The sequence below is a fragment of the Anabrus simplex genome, chromosome 13 (genome assembly GCF_040414725.1).
Source record: "Anabrus simplex isolate iqAnaSimp1 chromosome 13, ASM4041472v1, whole genome shotgun sequence".
Classification (NCBI taxonomy): Eukaryota; Metazoa; Arthropoda; class Insecta; order Orthoptera; family Tettigoniidae; genus Anabrus; species Anabrus simplex.
This window is the reverse complement of record NC_090277.1, coordinates 102,789,766-102,812,306: the sequence shown is the minus strand read 5'-3', so window position 1 is coordinate 102,812,306 and position 22,541 is coordinate 102,789,766. Positions and strand designations below refer to the sequence as shown.

The following is a 22,541-nucleotide window of genomic DNA, read 5'->3' as shown; positions in this document are numbered from 1 at the left end:
TAATTTAAAAATGTTACAAGAGGAATAGACAGTTGTGTTTATGTTTCGTAGATCTAGAGAAAGCATATGACAGGGTACTGGGGGAAAAGATGTTCGCCATACTGGGGGGGTATGAAATTAAAGGCATTTATGTTGACAATTGAGCTTCAGTGAGAATTGATGGTAGAATGAGTTCTTGGTTCAGGGTACTTACAGGGGTTAGACAAGGCTGTAGTGTCACCTTTGCTGTTCGTAGTTTACATGGATCATCTACTGAGAGATATAAAGTGACAGGGAGGGATTCAATTAGGTGGAAATGTAGTATGTCTGCCGAAAGCCTGTAGTTTAATATCTTGGAACTTGAAAATACGTGCAATGAGTGACCCCATCTGAGCCTGGCATTAATTCCTCTTATTAGTGCTTCCAGTAGTTTTCCAGGAAAATATGCTTTTTTGGTCTTTTTGACTCATGCTTTGACCAACACAAAACAATCTGGACTCAGATGAGAAGACTGCCTGGCTACTCTAAGGAACACCACCTCCAAAGTTAAGTTCGAAGGTGAGCTCTCCAAGAGTATCCCCATCCAATAGGAGTTAGACATGGAAACAGCCTCTCTTGTATCCTCTTCTATTGTGTAAGAGTAGTGAGGGTCTTGCTACATAGTTGTTATGCTTGCTTGAGGATTTTGGAGAGTTACTGTATTTATTTTACGTGTCCGACTCGTTGGCTGAATGGTCAGCGTACTGGCCTTCGGTTCGGAGGGTCCCGGGTTCGATTCCCGGCCGGGTCGGGGATTTTAATCGCTTCCGATTAATTCTTCTGGCTCGGGGACTGGGTGTATATGTCCGTCCCAACACTCTCCTCATCATATTCAGACAACACACTACACTACCAACCACCACAGAAACGCGCAATAGTGCTTACATCCCTCCATAGAGGGTTGGCGTCAGGAAGGGCATCCGGCCGTAAAAACAGGACCAAATCCACATGTGCGACGCAGTTCGCACCCGCGACCCCACAGGTGTGGGAAAAAGCGGCAGGGAAAGAAGAAAGAAAGACTGTATTTATTTTACGTAAGGATAGTGTATTGTTTCCTCTGTCTTTTGGTGGAGATATCAACTCTTTTTATCGACCGTTCCATTTCCTTTCCTTTGAGCAGCCTTAGAGTCAGGAATTTTATTGGTGTGACACCTGATCTTGGATGGAAGCTGTACAGTGTGGATCTCTGATGAAAGTATTTGTGTGCTTTTGAAGAACAGTTACAGAGGCTCACATGATGGTCGTCTTATTTCCAATAATAGTTTGTTGATAAATTGATGCTGTGGCAGAAATGAATGCCGAACATGGAGGCGATAGCAAGGTGAGTGGTGTTGAGACATGCGCTTGTGCGTTAGGTGCCTGTGCATTCCATTTGGAAGGTAAGTCTAATTAAGTGGTGCAGAGGGAGGTAGAAGGAGTGTATTATATTGTACCAAAATTTTGTATGCAAATGTGCCAAAACTACAGGGTAACATTAGGTTCCAATATTGCACATTCTACACTCCTAACTCTTGGAGAGCAGCAACCTCCTCCTGCACTAACAAGTGGCTTTTGATTCCAATGCAGGCAGAGCTGTGGGTACTACTAGTACAGTGTAATTAGTCTGGGCATTATGTGATAAACCATCATAATTATATTGTACAATGGAATGTCAAAACTGACATGCAAGCAGCCTAGAAGATGTCAAATTAAAATGCCTGCGTGCTGTATATTTCTTGAAATTTCCCTGTTAAAAACTGGCATGCTTTTGAAGTCTACACTGGACTCCATGTGGAATCTGTGACTTACAAGGCAAGCCTGCTATTGTTTGAGAGCTGTCTGCTATTGGTCGATAGGCAAGCCACCTGCTATTGATAGTCATGCCGGAGTGTGCTCCTCCTTAATATTTGAGTCACCAGTCTAGTGATGGGTAGCTTGTGAACGAGTTGTTCAAAATAAATGCTTCACTCCTGTGAAGTGTAAACTATCTACTCAATTTCAATGAATTGGTAGTTCAGATACTTTACCGAGCTCGATAGCTGCAGTCGTGTAAGTGCGGCCAGTATCCAGTATTTGGGAGATAGTGGGTTTCAACCCCACTGTCGGCAGCCCTTAAGATGGTTTCCTATTTTCACACCACGCAAATCCTGGGGCTGTACCTTAATTAAGACCCTGGCCGCTTCCTTCACTCTCCTAGCCCTTTCCTATCCCATCATCGCCATAAGACCTATCTGTGTCGGTGCGACGTAAAACAACTTTTTAAAAAGAAAAACATTCACAACTCATTCCGTTAGTCTCTGTCGCTCGCTCACTCGCTTTCTTCCCCGTCCCACTATCTGTGTCATACATTACCCCTTCACTCCCAGGCCCATCCTACCTGTCAACTGTGTTCTTACATGTATGTCTTTCTTTACATGAGATAAGCTTGTCCCTTTCAACCATCACGTAGATGCTGTAAGCAGGTAAGCCATTGGATGTCTGTAATTAAATACTTGTGTCATCTGTTTGTAATATTATTAAGTATTATGAAGCTTAATTGAGCAAGTGAGACACTGTGAACGAAGTCACTGCTGAATGACCTATTGAGCAGCTTTGTCAGGCTTCGTTACTTCATGAACGAACTACTTCATTTGAACGATTCGCGGTAGAGAGTGTGAATGAGTGAAATAATTCATACGAATAAACTGGTTCGACCCATCACTGCACCAGTCATAAACGAGGAAATTACAATAACTTTAGCTTGGGCCATACCATTATTAACCCTTTGCAGAAGTATGGATCCGAGACATTTTGGCAGCCAGAACGTGCATGTTTTGGGGTAAACAAGCTAGTTCATAAAATGTTACAGTTTTACATTTTATTATTTCTATCTAGTAGAAATTGATACGTACTAAAAAGACTTATTTCTGTGCCTAAAAACCTGTATACTTTCCAAAATGGGTATCTTTCCAGTTAAGATCCAATGCATAAGGTACCCCAAACTACTTGTGGCCAAAAAATAGTGATAAGATAATCACTGGACTCTGTATCGTGTGGTAGGTTTGTTTTTATAAATTCGGAATTATCACAGAACACATGTTCTTTAGGTTTCCTGTTTTCAGACTTTACTTCCTTCAACTCTTCAACTTCTCGTGCTTTTGTCACTACTGACACTTTCATCGCTCGATTGTTTTTTTGTCACTTGCATTTCATTCTCAGAACTGCTATCATCACTGCTGGTTAAAACTTCATTTATCTCTTCCTCGCCTAAAATATTATATCACAGTCCGGAAGGACAAGCTGCAACCTGGTCTGGTGTTATGTAGTCAAGCACTAAACATGCTTGCTTTTGTAGTTTACTGTATTATCTGTACAGATTCCCTAGTAATTACAAATATTGCGTGAAGATGGCAGCAGAAACTAATCCATGGCTCCTTGAATGCATCCATTGGGACTGCTGTGATATATAATCGACAAGCGACAACTGCACAGGACGGAAAAAGTGAGATATCGACAGTACATTGGCATACGCCTGTAGAATGTTAATGAAGATTTATGTTGTTTTCTCCCGGAGCCCTTTTGTGCCAAATGAGAAATACTTTAACTATTACTGTTCTTGACAGAAGTGTTGTCTATCTGGTAACAAGACCACACGGAATGCTAAAAGGCTCTCCCTTCAGACTGACCCTCTGGAAATGTTATATTCGAACTTGAGTGGATGTCTGTAGTAATGTGAGAACAGCTTTAATTATTTGCTTTTAGACTTAAGAGTGGTGACCTGGGTTTTAACAGTCTTATTATTTTATTTTTCCACCATGTGGAAAAATCATCCGCAGGATTTCCACCAGATATTGTTGAGATTTTGCATTGATCCATTCACCAATTCTGCCTTTCATTTCTGTCTGTGCAGGTAGTAAAAGTAACTCATTGTGACAATGAAAGCAATAAAAATGTTTTTGTTCAAAAAGCCTTTGTTGTACAATAATCTTTATGTATATGAAACATCTCTTTTCTCTATGTACTTGCATATGAAACAATAGTGTGTGTGGCTTATTTAATATTCAGAAGTGCAGGATAAGAATTATTGTGGAAAAAGTAAAACAACAAAAATCAGAGAATCTGGAGAAGTGAAAAATTTAAGGGGAGATGATGACAGAAAAGTTTGAAAAAATGCACAAGAACATATTCCGAAAATTTCCTGTCTTGAATAAAATTAATGGGTTAATTTATCTAAAATTTGAAGTCTTGCAGGAGCCATGCCTCCTGATCTGCCAAATGTTATTTCCAATGTTCAGCAATCAGAATTGGATTCCCTAAGCTACAGGACAATGTAGAGACCAGTAAGCTGAAATGGTATGGACACATGATGAGAGCGGAAGAGGATAGAGTTCCAAAACAAGTATTTATGGAGAAAATGTTTGTTTGTCCAACCCTCGTCCCATTTCTCTACAGGGTCGGGTATGAGATGAGATGAATCTGTTGTGGCAGGTTTTTATGACCGGATGCCTTTCCTGATGTCAACGTCATCAGAGGAGTTAACCCCTTCAGTGGCAGGTTCTGGCAGACCTCGTGTGCCAGGAAAGTGAGGTTTTTTCAGAGGAAATTATTTATATTCAGGAAGCAAGGAATGAGTAACAATTATTAAGGGAACACATTCATATATTATTCAAGGTTAATAAAAATTTTACTTTACACTCTATTTACATGTTTTTTACACTGGGCCTGTGATATACTGTAGTTTCATAAAATATTGGTGTTTTGAGAATATGGTCCTGTGAGCAATACATTTTTATTTCAGGCTTTTCTATTATTACCAACAACACTAACGCAATAAACTGCCAAATTTTGTAAGAGTTTGTTTTTTTCAAAACTGTGCCCTTGCATGCGGAAATTTATTTATTTACTTTTAGCATAGGGCCTACGAATTTTTTTCAGTCACTGTCAAATTTACAATTTCATCCGTTTAGAGACAGTTCAAAGCAGTCAATCGCACTCACCTCTGGTAATAATCCAACCCTCACACCAGGATTTCCCGTAAATGGAATTATATTAGATCGCGCATTATCCCCAGGCTTACAATTTTTCCGCACAAATGTATATTCAACACCTCCTACCATCACCTTAGCTTCTGACATAATATCTTCTTCACTTTCACTATAAATAATTAGAAGGTAATCATCCGAAGAATCATTATCACTACTATCAGAAATACTAATGGCATTTAGAGATTCGTCTTTGATGTAATTCCTTATTTTGTCTTCAGACAATAATCTTTTCCGTTTCGCGCTCGCCATTTCTGTTTACCTCGTCAGCTGGCCAGAGATTGTATATGTAAAGTGGAGAGGATAAGGCATATTTTAGGTCAGAGACATCATGAATACAGCTGGAAACTCTCCCGCCATCTGTTGAGAATGCTGGAAAACATTTTCAAAAGAGATTTCAGTACCCGAAAAATTATTGGGCGATCGCGAAATGAACACTGCTGCTAAACAAGAATTTCTCGGGCGGTGACGTTATGAGCAAGCGTGCGCAATCCAGAATTTCTCAGGCGTGCCACTGAAGAGGTTAACGAGATGAAAAGAATGACGTGGTATATGATAGTACGAAGGGGGAGGGTGAAACCCGGTGCCGGCGCATAGCCTACTCCTTACATAAAATCAGCTTCATGGTCCGTACCCCACTTCAATAGATTCACAATTAAGTAATTATTTATTTATTTTCCACCTAGTCGAGACAATGATTGCTTAAGGCAATTTAATGGTTAAAAGTGGTACATATTTCGTATATTATCAACATCTTCAGCCACATAACACTGTTTAGATGAAAAATATATAAATTGACAAAGTAACCACTTCTAACCATTAAATTGCCTTAAGCAATCATTGTATCGACTAGGTGGAAAATAAATAAATACAGTGAAACTCTGTTAAGAAGTTTTTTAAGGGACTACAAAAAAAAAAAACTTCTTAAGCAGGAAACTTCTTAAAAGGGGTAACGCCCAAAAACTTATTCTGTACCCGAAATACATGTGAAACACACAGCCAACAGATTTCCTTGTTTGTGAACAATACCGAAATAGGCCGATATATAAGAGCTACTTACAGAAAGCCACAATATAAAAATTCGATTATCATGACAATATTTTTAGAGATAAAGTAAAATAATTGAACATACCATATTATAAATATATTTGATAAGAGAAGGGAACATATTAAGTTATATAAAAACGTTGCAAGGTTTGATTATTTTAGCAGGCAGAACCATGTCCTTCCACACTTCCCTTTCCTCCGAACTTACACTCTCTGCTTCGCAACAAATTATTTTGTAAATGAAAACCAAAAACTCCATGGCACTACAGCCCTTGCAGGGCCTTGGCCTACCAAGTGACCGCTGCTCAGCGCAAAGGCCTGCAGGTTACGAGGTGTCGTGTGGTCAGCACGACGAATCCTATCGGCCGTTATTCTTGGCTTTCTAGACCGGGGCCGCTATCTGACCGTCAGATAGCTTCTCAATTCTAATCACGTAGGCTGAGTGGACCTCGAACCAGCCCCAGGTCCAGGTAAAAATCCCAGACCTGGCCGGGAATCGAACCCGGGGCCTCCGTGTAAGAGGCAGGCACGCTACCCCTACACCACGGGGCCGGCTTTGTAAACGATGCCGGCTCGATTTTTAAAGCGTTCCAGCCACCCGCTCGACGCGGTAAAAGGTACCCTTAATTTGCATGAGGCTTTCTCCTGCACAATAGTCCCACTGAAAGGTATGTTTAAACTTCGCTGCTGTTTAAACCATATTAGCAGAACTTGTTCTATTTCATCGTACTTTTCATATTTAACTTCCTTACAATTTGCTGAAGTATTCCCTGCAGAAGCAGAGATCTTTTCTTTCTTCGCTATAATACTGTTCAAAGTAGACGGCGGCATCCCCAGCTCCTTTGCAAAGGCAACACGAGAAAGTGTAGATGACGCCACTTTCCTTATAATCTCCACTTTGTCTTTTATTGTTAGTGCCCTTCGCTTGATCTCTTTCCTCTGAGTTGCGCTCATTTTCACTTAAAAAAAAGCTTGTACTTTGATATTACAAGTACAACTAACTTCACCGACTCCTATTCATACTAATTACGACTCTACACTATGCTTGGCAATCCGTAGCTTAGGCTTACAAGAAGCAAAGACAAGACGTGTACTACAGTTTGTTAGCATGTGCTTTCTATCTTCCTCACACCCCTGACACCTGCTTCAAGGATAACGGCAGCAAATGGGAAATCTAGCAACTTACTCTTAGAGATTCTTAGAACCTAGGCCTAAATCGCCCCTGCATTCCTACTGGTTGTCACGGCAACGGGCGTAGTTTCTGGCTGTTTCACAAGTACCGCATGGCCAAGCCATTATTGAGTTTATTTTCCCGCTTCAATCCTCTTCATGCTATAGGTAATGAAAAAAAGAAACACAGGTTCGAAGTTGCAGAAATTAGTGCATGGAAATGTATCTGGGGTATTACGTGGGAGAGATAAAGGCGCAGTAGCAACGCTAGCACATCTAAACGTAAACAGTTTCTTTCCCCGCGAGAATTTTATTTCATGTCTCCTCATCCTTGTGCTACGTTCTAATAATGCGATGTAATAATTACGAGTTTAGCTCGTATAAAGGTAAAATTAAAAATAACACGTGGTATTGCAATGCCTATGTGTGCCTCCCTCAACACCCAGTTGGCTATCAACATTCGTTCAACTTCGTAAACGATCGGGATCTTTCGGCCTGCTGTTTGGCGGCATGTGTATCAGCTGGCTGGTGGCAAATCGGCTGTTTCCTGCATAGAGTTGCGAAGTTGTTTTTATTCACCTCACTAATAATAGACACGGAAAATCTTATCAGTTTAGTTCAAAAACGGCAAGGCCCATAAGTATTATTGCAACAACGTAAGACTGAATGCCTGGAAGGAAATAAGCAAGGGAATGAAAAATCAGACAGGTTAGAATATTCAGTTTTGTGGTAGGTTAACAGTAATGTTGTGGACAAATGCACTTTACGGTTTTTAATTAATGTTTAGGCCACCTCCATTAATGACTTCACCCTGTCGCGGCCCGCAAATCACTGCATTAAAGTTTTATCAAATCATCCATTGCGTACTTTATGTTTCTTACGTAGAATCCCGTTCGATTTTATTCCGCTAGATGGAACGGTGGAGTGGAAATTTTGACTGATGGGTTCGATTCGATTCCACAAGTCGAGAGTGAGCATCTGCTGTCCGTGTTGTCATAGCGTGACGTCATATGGCCGTGGCAGGCACGCACATGTTCCGTGACACCAGACACACACCGTGAGCGCGCGAACGGTCTAACACAGGGTGCAACTTACGCGGAGACTGGAGGGTTCTAACCACGGGCTGCTTTGGGCGGACGTTTTCTATCTCAAGGGGCTCTAAAATCTGAACTGTTTAAGCGGGAAATATATTTACAACAGAACACTTTAAACGGGAAAAATATACATATATCTTAATGCAACTGATCAAGGGACCAAGAATATCACACTTCTTAGGCGGGAAAACTTCTTATGTGGGAACTTCTTAACCGAGTTTCACTGTACTTAATTGTGAATCTAGCCTACTCCTGTCGAATAGCACTAAGGGCTCTGTTCAAGGCTTAACGTCTCCATCCGATGGACAAATCACCATCAACAGCATAATATGCCCTCACTCCATATGAGCACTACGGAGAGGTTTGGAATTTAATCCGAACTGTATGCCCCCACCTCCCCTACCATGCCGGCCAACATTCTGATGGTGAAATTGTTTTCGACCAACAGGACTCGAACCGGCTAACCACGGAGTCAGACTGTTTAGACATCAACATCTTAACAATCATGGCCACCAGCGAGTATTTATGGAGAAAATAATAGGAGGAAAACAACAGGGTAGGTCTAGAAAGAGGTGGATGGATACGGTGAAAAAGAGTATAAAGAAAAGAGGGGTAAAAGTAGAAGAAATATTGGCAGGATGGGGGGTGGGAGAGAGAGCTGTGGAGGTCCTTGATTCACAACCCAATGCAGAAGACTGGAAACAGGAAATGGTGAAGAAAAAGAAGTAATGAGAAGAATTTTGATCGGCAGTCTGGTATGTAACAAATTCAGCATGTCTGTAATGTTTACTTATTCACAAGGTGGGCTTCGGTTGGTGCCTAGGTGTTGAGTTTATTTATGAATATTAGGTAATCATTTCTTGTAAAAATAGTGACACCTTAATTTCAGTAAGGATATATTGTAAGTTAGGTGTTTCAGGATGGCAAGGTTGGTTTGTGTTCAAGGAAGTAAAAGAAAGTACCTAGTTAAGAATAATAGATTTGTCATTGCTGAAAGAAGCAATTCGGTCAGCTGCCAGTGCAAAGTTTGAATATCCCCCATAACTGTATTCTTCCTCTTCACTTTTTTGTTCGACACTCTGGTTTGATTTCGCATGACATCAAAGGCAAAACAAAATCTTATTCCTGAACAAGTAGGTTTCAGACCTGGTAGGAACTGCACATCACAAGTCTTAAATTTCACTCAGTATATCGAGAATGGTTTCGAGAAAAGCATGGTAATTGGCATGGCCTCTGTGGACCTCAGTGTGGTACATGATATGGTGCTTGTTGTGCAAGCATTACCACATAACAGAGGACTATGGTTTCACAAAGATCACTGACACACACTTACAGAACCGCAGGTTTTTCGTTGAGTACCAAGGAAGGAATAGTAGATGGAGACTAAAAAGCAGCCTTCCACAGGGTAGGCTAAGAAGGATCATGTAAGGAACACAGGTGGTGGTGATTATTGTTTTAAGAGGAAGTACAACTATGCAACTATCTGTAAGGAACAGAGAGATATGGGAAAAGCCGGGGACAGAGAAGTTTAAAAAAAAAAAAAAAAAATAATAATAGTAATAGGGACCAGCAGACTGATGTAGTTTGGCCACATTATGGAAATAATGAGAATCCCTAGAACAATGATGGAATGGAAGGTGCCTGGAACAAGACTGAGAGGGTAACCAACGAAAAGGTTGATAGCCAAAGTAGTGGAAGCAATGGAGGCCCAGAGTGTATACAGAAGAATGGTGAAAGAACAGGCAGAGATGTGGTCACTGGTCCATTACCCCACCTGGCACAGTGTCGGATGGAGGGTACGGAAGAAGAAGAAGAACTGCATCTATATATATATGACGTGAAGAATGAGGTTTGACGAGTGCTTAAAGATAATACAGCAAGACATATACTGTACAAATGATATATATTTGTACACTCTGTTGTTTCCATTTCATTCCATATATACAACACATACAATCAAATGTACAGAGAGGTGAAAATGGGAATGTTTATTTCTTGTCACCATTCCAATTAATGAGGACCTGAATTATGTACACTAGAAACAATATGATACATACAAATAAGTAAGATCATTTGCTGGAGCTCCTGGCTGTCTCTACTAGGGTTACAAGTTCTTCTAGCTTCTCCACATTCTCCTTCCTTATTCCTACATCCAGTATCTGAAAGTAAAAGAAAATTAGAACCTTCAGTAAATACAGAGCTAATATTTTTCTTCCAATATCATCAACTAGGGTTTTGCTACATCTATGCAGGGTGCCAGTCAAATTAAAGGGCAAAATGTACAAAACCACTGCCCAGCCTGCCCTCATGTACGGCTCCAAATATTGGGCAAGAGAGGAAAACACGACCAGCGAATGCATGCCACAGAGATGCAGATGTAGCGATGATCGGTGGGAGTCACTCTACATCACAAAGTGCGCAATTGGCATGTGCTCATCAGTGACAAGATGGAAAAACAAGTCTTCTGGTATGGTCACGCCAGAAATAAAAATGAACACCATTTAGTACAGAAAGCTATTGCCATCGAAGAGCCAAAGATAAGAGGAGGGCGTCCTAAGGCAACATGGAAACGAGCTGCTGAGGCTGCTTTAAGGAGAAATGAAGTGCCATTAGATATGGTGCAAGAACGTCAGACATACTCTCTCCGAGACAGATGATCCGGCTCTAAGAGAGCTCGGGAGTGTCCACTTTATGGGTACATATACGGCCAAGAAAGAAAAGATGCAGGAAATACAAAATCGGAGGCTATTGTTATGGTTTTTGGAGATGCTGAGATTTTGTCCTTTAAGTGTTCTTTTCATGTGCCAGTAAATCTATCGACACAGGGCCGAAGTATTTGAGCCCCTTCAAATACCACTGGTCTGAGCCAGGAACAAAACTGCCAAGTTGAGACGAGAAAGCCAGCACTCTAAGCTACTCACTCTGGCAAAAGCAGACACTGGATTGGACTGTGAACGTAGGGAATCTAAAGAGACCAAGATTTTTGTGTGTAAATTCCAGGAATGTAATAGTAGGGTTTTATGCTGCAAATTCTTCAGAATAATACAGTGGAACCTCGATTATCCGTTCCCGGAAAATACGTTTTCCCGGAATATGCGTTCAAATTACGTGGTCCCGCGAGCATCGTAATTAAATCACATTGTAAAAGTCCCGCATTATCCGTTCCTCGAAGAAACGATTTCCCGGATCAACCGTCCAGAAATTCCAGTCCCATCAACGCTAAATCCTCGATCAATCGTTCTTTAATAAACTGTATCTCACGAAAGGACGGCTGTGGCATATTTATGGATCTTGGCGTTATTAAAGGAAGTACTGTACCGGTACTGGAAAAGCGATCGGCGGTGAACTTGCATAAGGGACGATCTTAGCGTCGCATTCGGGTAGTATTGTTTAGAGAATCTCGGAAAATCATAAAGCAGAGAGTGGTCACGACAATTGCAAGGAGACACGGCGGATTTCGACACCTCTGCTTGAAGACGGAACGAGTTTCGTCAAATGTTCGCACTTATAAAACGTCCATATTATGTCCATGGTTAGATGTTTATATTTTTACATTTTTTCGATTGTACTGTCGAAGAGGTTTTTGGCACTTTGCTCAGGGCACTGCAGAGTAACTGGGCTTTCAGGCAGGAATCGAAACTGCTCCTTCTTAATACAAATTCAGTATTTTTGATATTATCGTACATGATTATGTTAGCGAGACCAAAATAGATGTAGCACCTTATATTTAAAAAAAGAAAGCTATGGGAGGTCTTGGGATTGCCTATTACTGTTTAGGTCCTAATGAAAGACTGGGAATTTTACGTTTTCGTGTTAAAATACCAAAAACCGCAGTCGTTTTATTTGCGCACGTTACGTTTTAAATGGTTGGTATCATTTCAAACTCGTACTGACATGTGCAGCGAGCGCGCTTTCCAGATGACCTCAAGGTCACGAATAAACGTAATTTCCGAAGTTTTGATATTTCTTTTATCTTTCCAATTTGATTGGATTTGTGACGTGCAGAATTGAATATAATGCATTCGAGAACTTTTAAGAATCGATACTTACATTTGAAACTGTGTTTTCGAGTTCAACATAACCTTTAAAAGTCGATGTAGGCCTAATTTGCGCGGTACGAGATTTCCAGAAACTGACTACGAACAGTATACCGGAGACCAAATTACAATGAAAGATTAAGAAATGAAAGGATTTCGCCATCATTTTGGGTGCTTTTGTATCTAATGTGCTTTATTTTCTTAGATGAGAGAATTAAAAACTACTTGTAATCGTTTGTCGTTTGGCTTGGCGTTATTAGATTTTTCGAAGAGTTAGGCTAGCTTAATCAAAGTTGCTGAACTGAAATAAGTTTTCAAGGGAAACTGACGAAGATTCCCCTGTAAAACTGAATATAAACTATCGAGATTTTGAACTCGCGTACCGGTAATTAATGCGGTTTCGCGGTCTAACATGCCCGCCTCTCATCCAGAGGGCCCGGGTTCGATTGCGACCAGGTCAGGCAATTTTACCTGGATATAAGTCTGGTTCCAGCTCCACTCAGCCTACGCGATTACCTTTAATTGTGGAACTATCTAATGGTGAGATGGCGACCGCGATCTACAGAGCCGGGAATATCGGCCGAGAGGATTCGTCGCACTGACCAAGCGCACCTCGTAATCTGCAGGCCTTCGGGCTGAGCAGCGGTCGCTTGGCAAGCAAAGTTCCACTGGGGCTGTAGTTTGGTTTGGTTTAGTTTAGGAGTTTTTGTAAGAATATAATTATACATATTTCATTTTTGTGATGTTTAGCCAAATTGTTGATGGTTTTCATTCATTCCCAGATTTTCCGTTTTCCCGTGTTGTACGTTTTATTTTCATGGTCCCTCGAAAAACGGAGAATCGAGGTTTCACTGTACATTGAAACCTTTTCATTAATTTATTTGACCACAAAATCAGAAGTACAAAATATTACATTATTCTCCTGAAATTGACATATTGAGAGACAGGTGTCCAAAGAGTTTAAATGCACAAATAAAATAGTATATTTCTGTGCTGAGAGTTGTAGTGGTTATAAATACCCATGTTTTTGATTTGTTTTACATTTATGCACTTTTAACATAATTATTTTATTGTGACTATTTAGCTAATAACAACTGAAGCTCCAAATAGGCCTACTTTCCAGATAAATTCTGGAGTTCTCGTTGCATTATAACAGAAAATATTGGAATATTAACTATTAAAATTATACGTAAATATAAATCATCATTATCATCATCATCATGCACTTCCCTTGTCCAGCTCCCCCTAGGTTGGGATGTTTATGGTGTCTTTTCAACTTCCTTTATGCAACCACCCTGTTTCTCCTTAACTGTGTTTAAATCCAGGTTTCTTCTAATTATGGTACTCCTGATCGTTTTCAACGACCTTAGACTGAGTTTTCCTCTTGCCCTCCCTCCTCCTATCTGAGCATCCATCATCCACTTTGGCATCCTGCCTTCTCCCATTCCGTTAACACGGACATTTTTATCCTTCTCCATCCTGTCATAAAGCATTTCCTTCCTGACATCTTCATTTCTTAATCTATCCCTTCTCATTTAAAAATTTCATTTCATTGGCCTGGATTTCATTCTTCTGTCTTTGTATCATTGTCCAGTTCTTGGCTCCATATGTCACATCTTATACATCACCTCCTTACGCTTTCTGGTACTTCTTTCCTCCACACCAGGTTTCTCACACACTGGTAGAATGCATTTCCCTGTCGAATTCTTTTACTGAACTTCATATCCAGCCCTGAATCCTACATCAATTCACTTCCCAAGTACTTGAAGCTCTCCACAATTTCAAGGTTTTGTCCCTTTATTTTTATAATTTCTTTTACCTTCCCTTTCTCCTCGTGTCAACACCAGTGTCTTACCATTTTCCATACTGATTTTAATTCCAGAACAAATCACTGTTAAATATTTTGGATGATTTTGCAGAGGAAACTGCAGGTAGTGGTGATTAAGTTCACTATTACAATCTTTCATGACATTCTGTGAAAGAGTTCTGCATTTTTTGTTAAATCAAGGCCCACTGACTCATTGATGGTGTCTATGCTGTACTACAACCAATGAGATAGTCCCTTCGTCATACAGGGAGCTTCGCCACTTCATATCCCCAGAAGAACATAGGACTCATTCTATTTTGTGGGGAAAAAAAAAAAAAAAAAAAAAAAAAAAAAAAAAAAAAAAAAAAAAAAAACAGGCGGTGGGGTAAATTTTCAGTCCCTATTAACAATAATCAGAGAAGAAAAAGATCAGGCCTTCAAAGAATGACGTAACCGCTAAAGAGAAGGTACTACCAACCATGCAGTCATATTCTCATCTGAAGTGCTAAATAACTTACCCCTTGACAGTAGCTATGGACATCTAAAGCCAGCTGCTGGCGTATCTTATCATCGTCACCAACACCTTTGTTTTCTCCGGGAGAGGCCGAAGCAGAACGATCTCTTATCTTTTTAAGACGTCGAAGGCTTTCTTCTGTTTTCTGAACGGAAGTTAGAACATCTGCCACAGCGCTGTAAAATCTAAAAAAATATATATTTATATACTACATGGCTAGCAGTAATTTTCAAGTGTAATCACAATAGCATAGCACAATATGATTTTATCCTGTAGTATGTTCTAATCCCGTAAATACTAAACAAGAATGTCTAGTAATAATAACAATAACATCATAAGAAAAACTAAATCAAAACAAAAGCCAATGAAAATAGATACTAAAAAATGTTAACAGCATGTCAAATTGCCCAAAATATATACAACAAAAAAAATGCATTTCCAAATACACTAAAATAAGACATTGAAATACAGACATTAAACCAGAAAGTCTCGATGGATTGGAAACCTAATTTGAACACTGTCGTGTTTAGTGTTTACAAACAAACAATATACAGTCGAAACTGGTTATTATGTCGTCATTGCAAAGTTCCAGTATTTGTTCTATTAAATACATGCTACAGAAACCTGGATAGCATATTTATATCATTGTTTAGAATGTTCATAACTTCAAAAAATAGTAAATTAGCGTCTTTGGCCACTTTGCCGCACGATGCGCCAGCAACAACTAGCTTGGGTAAGGATTTGGTAGAGAATGTAATTTCACATCCCTAGCATGTCGGCCTACAATTGCATGGAGTGCCAGTCTCAAGCCAGTCTTTGACGTGGGCATATGTTTGTCTGGATCGTGCAACAGTAGCTCGTGTGACGTCTTGGTGCTTGATTTTATGTTTGTAAGCGAATTGGGTAAGGATTTGGTAGAGAACGTAATTTCACATCCCTAGCATGTTGGCCTACAATTGCATGGAGTGCCAGTCTCAAGCCAGTCTTTGACGTGGGCATATGTTTGTCTGGATCATGCAACAGTAGCTTGTGTGACGTGTTGGTGCTTAATTTTATGTTTGTAAGCGAACTGTGTAACAACGTACATAAATTAGGCCTACTGTACTTCCACATAGTGGTTTGAAGGACTTTCAGTAATGTAGAAGAAGAAAGCTATTCAATTTACAAATGATGAAAAATTAAAGTTTATTGAGAAAGCAGATGCTAATCCACAATGAAACGTGTGCAAATCACCCAGATGTTGGGCATTCCTATGACAACTTTAAACATATTGTAAACAACGTGTATAGTTCGCATTTCTAAGATTGTTTTTTCTTGATATTTTAGTATGTTGGTGTTCTTAAAATGTATTATTTCTTTATTTATTTCATTAAATATATTCTTTCTTTGTTTTCATTGTAATTATTTTTACGTTCCACCTTAACCTTGTATTTAACAGCGTAATTGTTTTAAATTTTTTTTGCACGTTCCCTCTTTATGACATTTTTCTCAGTCCCCAAAAAAACGTTTCAAACAGTCTTGGCTGTACAACGTTTCATATATAAACTTAAATAAAAGGGCGGGATGCTATAAAAGACAAGGTAAGAAAACAAGAAAGGATATGGAAGTGCATTGAACGTGAAGTTTTATGGATTATAATCACAAAATAATAAAGATAATTTCTGAAGGGCCCGATACTTTAAAAGCCTGTGTTATCTGAAGCCATCTCTTTTTAGTTTCGACTCAGTTAATTTATAACTGTTAGGTTCTTCAGTCTGCCGAAACTAATTTTGAAAAAATAATTTTGTAAACTAACTGAAAAAGAAAGTAAATGGTAATAGAATTATACCAGAGAAAGAAACAACTTAATATATCAACGGATGTGAAGATCAGACACTATAACTGTGAAGAATGCCGTACTCTACATGACCGAGATGATGACACAAGGAAGACATGGGGCAGAGCAAGTGGAGAAAGAAAAGAGAAAATCCTGAGGAAGATACTGAGAGCAACATGAGGAGGTGGGAGGACATGACTAGACTGAGATGAGGAACTGAGAAAATATACACCCCAACTAACATGCTGGAACTCAATAACATAGGACAGGAACAGGATAGAGAAAATGGGAGAAGAGAATACTAAAAATCTCATGAGGAGGGAGGAGAAGAAATTCCAAACGACAGCTACCCTTGGTCCAACAGAAGCAAAAAAAAAAAGCAGGAGCATATCATGTAGGTCACATGCTTCATTCTCAATCAAACAATGTAGGAAATGTACAAACTCTACCTGCATGACACAACAACAGGACACTGAGGTTGAAGGTCGTACTCTGTAAGGGCCATGTCTTTTATTGCGGAGAACAATGTCCACATGGCATACGTTCTCTGATTTTCATCGTTGCTACTATGAAACAAACATACTTTGTGCATTTAGAATATGATGTGTAGAGCTGTAGTTTGCTGCCCTCACTGACCAATCCATCGCTCATGCAAGACCCATGTTACGTGTCGCCTAACCCTGCGATGAAGATGGGCTGGTGCCCCATCATAATAGACCATAACACAACGTGCTTGTAGGTTTACAACCAATGTTTACGTACGAACATATTTCTGTTTTTTGTTGCATACGACCCGCTGTAAATTATTAGAACATTCTGGTAGCGAACCATAACTCTGAAGATATTCGATTTGCAACCAATGTTTATAGGACTTTTTTTTTCCTGTGTGTGTTACATGCTGCCTCCTATGTAAATATTGGAACGCTTTCCAAGGACACCCTTGTTGCTTTTGCTTGTTTATTATCTCCTTGCAATTTTTTTTTTTTTTTTTGCTACTTGCTATACGTCGCACCGTCACAGATATGTCTTACGACGACAATGTGATAGGAAAGGCCTAGGAATTGGAAGGAAGCGGCCATGGCCTTAATTAAGGTACAGCCCCGGCATTTGCCTGGTGTGAAAATGGGAAACCTCGGAAAACCATCTTCAGGGCTGCCGACAGTGGGGCTCGAACCTACTATCTCCCGATTACTGGATACTGGCCGCACTTAAGCGACTGCAGCTATCGAGCTCAGTACCTTGCATTATTTAGGGCTGGCAGAGCTCCTAGACTCAATTTGGGCCACGACTCTTCCTGTGCCATTGAAAATCCTACTTCAATTTGTTGGTATTCACATCCATGACATCTGAATTAGCACAGTTGTTAGATCATTGTCCTACCATATGTCACTAACACCTATGGAGTATCGAGTACTTACTGATTGGTGATGGCTGAGAATATAAGTGTCAACCACTGCTCCAGCAGCTCTTTGTCAACAATAGGTTTCTGTTGGTTGTAGAACGCTATGGGAACGGCCAGAACGAGAGCCACGTATGGGCAAGGTTTTGTGGGAACCTCACGGTTTGTCCTTCGGAACAGTCTGGGGATGTCGCTCACTTGACGGAGCTGAGTAAGGCCTTCGCTGCTCACCTCGCTCAGAATGAACTGCGACACTGTGGATAGCCGTGATAACAGCTGGTTCTTGGACTCCATCAGACTACCTGCACAATAAATGTACATATAAAAATAAATATAAGTCACAGTAAAAAACCATACAGCAAGTCTAATAATTCTTTAAGGGCCTGTACTACGACAGCCAGATAGAAGTGCGGTATAAATTTATTTGGCAGTTTGGACATTTATCTGGAAGTTCGGTTGAAACCGCGTACTACGACTTTCGTTTATGTGCAATCTGGGAAAATATTCTCGAGTATAGCTATGCCGAAGTTGGAGAGGCTGTTAACGCTCTTATCTGGGACGCTACCGTAAAGAATCAAGACGGCTACTCATGAAGATGAATCTACATCTGCATGATGCTGTGCGAAATTAAGTTGTTACAATGTAATTTATGTATATATTTATGAAGTATGTCATGCTTCCTGTCCAGCTGTCACAGAATTCTTAAAGATTTCCCAAGCTAGCAAGTTGTTGCTACTGACTATATCAGTAGTACACAAGCAGTCAACCGCAAGCTTCATGGGTAGCCGTGGTCGTTAGGGCAGCAAAGTTTGGTGGTGAGCAGTTTTTCGTGGGTTCGAGTCCCAATAGTCTGACATTTTTTTGCCTTGTAAATGGTAGTCGGTAGGGTACTAGAGGTGATAGCACACATTTCCTAATCATTAAAATGCGTGTCAAAAGTGTGGGTTCTATTCCAAATCTATCCGCGACGCACATATGGAGTAAAGGTATACGACATTGTTCATGGTGATTCGTCCATCGAATGAGGATGTTAAGGAGGTTATATTTCTTTTACTTCATAACAACTTGCTACAAAAGTATTTACGCTAAAGTGAGATAAATGCTTGCCAGTTACTATTCCCACGTTGTATTGAAAAGAAAGAAACTAACTACTTATTCAATGAGCAAACAATTTTGAATTAATAATAAAATTAATGATCCCACGTTGCATCAGTGGCATTAATTACGAATATAAACTTTACTTTCGTCGTAACGCGCAACCTCGTAAATAGTACTAGACAAAAAATATACATAACCTAAATCTTAACTTTTGCGTCCAGGTTACATTTTCAGTCTTTTTATTTTCTATAACAGTTTCAGTTTCGTTATACAGTTAATTAATTTTAACATTTCTTCGTATGTGTATATTTCAGTCCTAATTCTGTTTTTGACCTGGACTTCCACATTATAGCTTAATAAGAGTCTGATATTGGATTCTAGTAATACAATTTCAAAAGGAATAGAGCTAAACAAACGAAAACACCAGGGAACACGTATACCACTGCGCTAAATTTTACTATATTTTCAGTAACCTTACTACCAACCCAATAAAAATGTTACTACATCTTCCGCATTACAATACCGTAGTTAAAATCTGTTGGTAGTACGCAAGAAAATATTTAACTTCTAGTTTGCAAAACTGCAGCCTACGTATCTGGCTGTTTATCTGACAGTCGTAGTACAGGCCCTAAATAATCTTACATCAGACTCAACCAACTAATATCATGCTCTCAATGCTCGATGCCAAAGCCAAGGAGTACAGAGAGGCAACGAGGAGGAGGATGTCTATCCGGTGACGGTAGTGCATTTTTACATTTTTTTGGTTTTTTTTACATTTTGAAATCTTTTTTGTCACAGAAAGTAGCCCTTTCCAGAAAAGTTAACAACTGGAACTGGCCTATTGACTGGCTTAAAACACCTATAACAAGTGAGACCTATTTTGCAATCTGAAGCTGAAACACTACACAACAGTCATCCGCCCGGAAGCCCTTTATGCCATGGAGTGTCTGTTCATAGAAGAAAAGTCTTGATTAAAAAATTGGAAGACAGAGAGAGAGAGAGAGAAGAATTCTCAGAAATATCCTAGGCACAGTACTCAATGATGGGGAATACCAGAGACGTCACCGTTCAGAACTCTATTTCTAGATAGAGAAGTTCACTGAATATGCCAAAATAAGGAGGGTAGCTATCTATGGTCATGTGTCAAGATTGTCTATCAACAGACTGACCAACGCCTGTTCATCTTCTAGCAAAACTGGAAAAAAAGTGACACTAAACAGTTGAAACTCCATTACTCGAATTTTCAGTATCTCGAAGTAACTTAAATTTCCCAGCCATTTGTCCTATTCTTCACGTGTATTTATTTCTCTATTACTTAAAATTCGGTTACACAAATTTCTCAAAGCAAACATTTCCTTCCTTGAAGCAAAAAATACCACGTAACTCAACTTTTGTGCAATATTAACTGTGCAATACAGCATTTGTGGTTTGTGAGGAAGAGTTAACAAGTAAAGAAAGGGTTACAATGATGCTAGGAGCTAATATGTCGGGAACTGAAAAACTAATACTTCTAGTGATTGGAAAATCGGTGAAGCCTTGCTGTTTCTCGAGTGTGAATTAATTTGTAAAAGTTTCAATGGAATGGTGGTTTTTTAATTAATTTGTTTGAAACTTTTACATTCTGTACTCCAATACGGCTATCATAATGAGACTCATAACATGTGAATTAATTACCCGTCACGTATGAAAGCAACTCCCAAAGTTGCGGATGGCAAGCTCAATTTATGAATCTCAGTTGCGAGGTATTGACGAGAAGTTTCAATGTGAAGGGAGGAAAGGTTAACAATAACAAACAGAAGAGTCTAATGGATGTTTCCAAAGGTTAACGGAGGTCTGTTTCTTGTTTCACTACTGTATGTAGTCTACTGTATCCTGTCTTCTAAAGTTACTATAACAAGGGTTATAATTAAAGTGATGCCATAAAATGGTTTGTAGGGTTTTAAATATTGTTAAAAATAATGTATTCATTATAAGCCCGTAGATACATGCGATTCAATTACGTGCTACACATGCTCAAAAATGGCATTCTCTATATCTCAAAATCTCGATAACTCGAAATAAAATTTAGCTCCTGAGGTGATTCGAGATATCGAGGTTTCACTGTATTTTCTTTTCTCAGGTATGTTATAGTGTTATATGTGTTAAAATTACTGCTTTGGCAGACTGAAAAGCTTTAAAGTTGTATTAACTGAGACAACATTTAAAAAATATGCCTTCTTTCTTAACAAAATAAGTAAATACAGAAACTTATAATTTTGGTCTCGAGAGAATTTAAAAAAAAAAACACACACACAGAGCAGATGATACCCAACATCTCAGAACTACAATCAGTCAATCACCAGGTTCATCCCATTAACACAAAAGAATTTTCAATAGAGTTGATGTTAAATGAAAACAGGAAGTTGTCCTAAAACACAATGAAAGCCAGTTTATGCAAGGGCGAGATATGATCATTTATCATTGCTGATTATATTAACTTTCTCCAGTGTACTCGGGCATGGTCTTGAACAGTTGCATTGAGGAAAACTGTTTGGATCAAGAACAAAGGACCACCACTCTGATGACTGTTGGCGGATCCCTGGAAACCCGCCGAGCTCGCTTTGGGAACCACTGTGCTAACGATTACAGCTTGTATTTCACCTCTATAACATAATCACAGGCAACACACACCCACTTACTCTGAACCAGTTTTGTAGTTTGTGGAGATAAGTCTGTCATCTTGGTCAGAGCTCTTTGTTCGAGGTCAGGAAGCCTCGCTGTCAACTTCTGTATGTCTAAGTACAGACAGACCAAAAACTGTGTCTTACTGGGAGAAGTATTGGAGCCATCTCCTGACGGCCATCGCTGAAACAAGATACACAAATTAATGCTTAGGTACGCAAGTTATTAAAATAGACAGGTAAAAAAAATTGTAAGAATAGGCATAAAATATAAGTCTCTTTAAATGAAACTTTTAATGCACTTTATAATATAACAGGTGTTCTTGCCAATTCTGACTACTGAAGGACATATTTTATGGAAGTAGAAAAATGATTGTGTCAGGAGGTGTAATCAGAGTATATTTGAAAAATAGCAATATATAACAAAAACCTGACTCGTATGTATATTACCATGTTCAGCAATGCATCATCATCATCATCATTACTTCTCTACTTCAGCTAGAACAAAATTCCAGCACCTGAGTGACTCAGGAAACTGTAAAGGTAATTAGTGACATCTACAAGGTCATCATCATCGGTTTGCCCTTCCAGCGAGCCGGGTAGGGTGTTTGAAAACGAGCATCTTCCAAAGTTGCCTATTTAAAAACATTTCGTTGTCCAAGACAGATTCCCAATTCCATCCTTTTCTCTCCACGTTTTCCCTCAGTTGGTCCATCCATCTTCTTCTTCTTGGTCTTCTAGCTATTATTATTTTTTCCAAATAAGCACATGGTAACCTTGTGCTATTCATTCGTTTAACATGCCCAAACCATTTAAGTCTAGATGATCTAAGTCTTTCCTCCATCAGTTCATTCAGACGTAGGTTAAATTGGATTTCATCA

The 22,541-nt window shown here is 39.4% G+C and overlaps 1 protein-coding gene across 1 annotated transcript in view; it reads right to left on the bottom strand.

Annotated features, from left to right (window-relative positions):
* Window positions 1-10,215: 10,215 nt before the first annotated feature.
* Cog2 (conserved oligomeric Golgi complex subunit 2) overlaps window positions 10,216-22,541 on the bottom strand; it is a 43,544-nt gene continuing 31,218 nt past the window's right edge. Inside the window, exons 9-12 of the mRNA XM_067157604.2 lie at window positions 21,679-21,844; window positions 17,922-18,204; window positions 14,692-14,872; window positions 10,216-10,488 (exon numbers count right to left, since the gene is read on the bottom strand). Of these exons, the coding sequence (XP_067013705.2) occupies window positions 10,399-10,488; window positions 14,692-14,872; window positions 17,922-18,204; window positions 21,679-21,844 (720 nt within the window). The 3' untranslated portion in view covers window positions 10,216-10,398. The remainder of the gene's footprint in view (window positions 10,489-14,691; window positions 14,873-17,921; window positions 18,205-21,678; window positions 21,845-22,541) is intronic.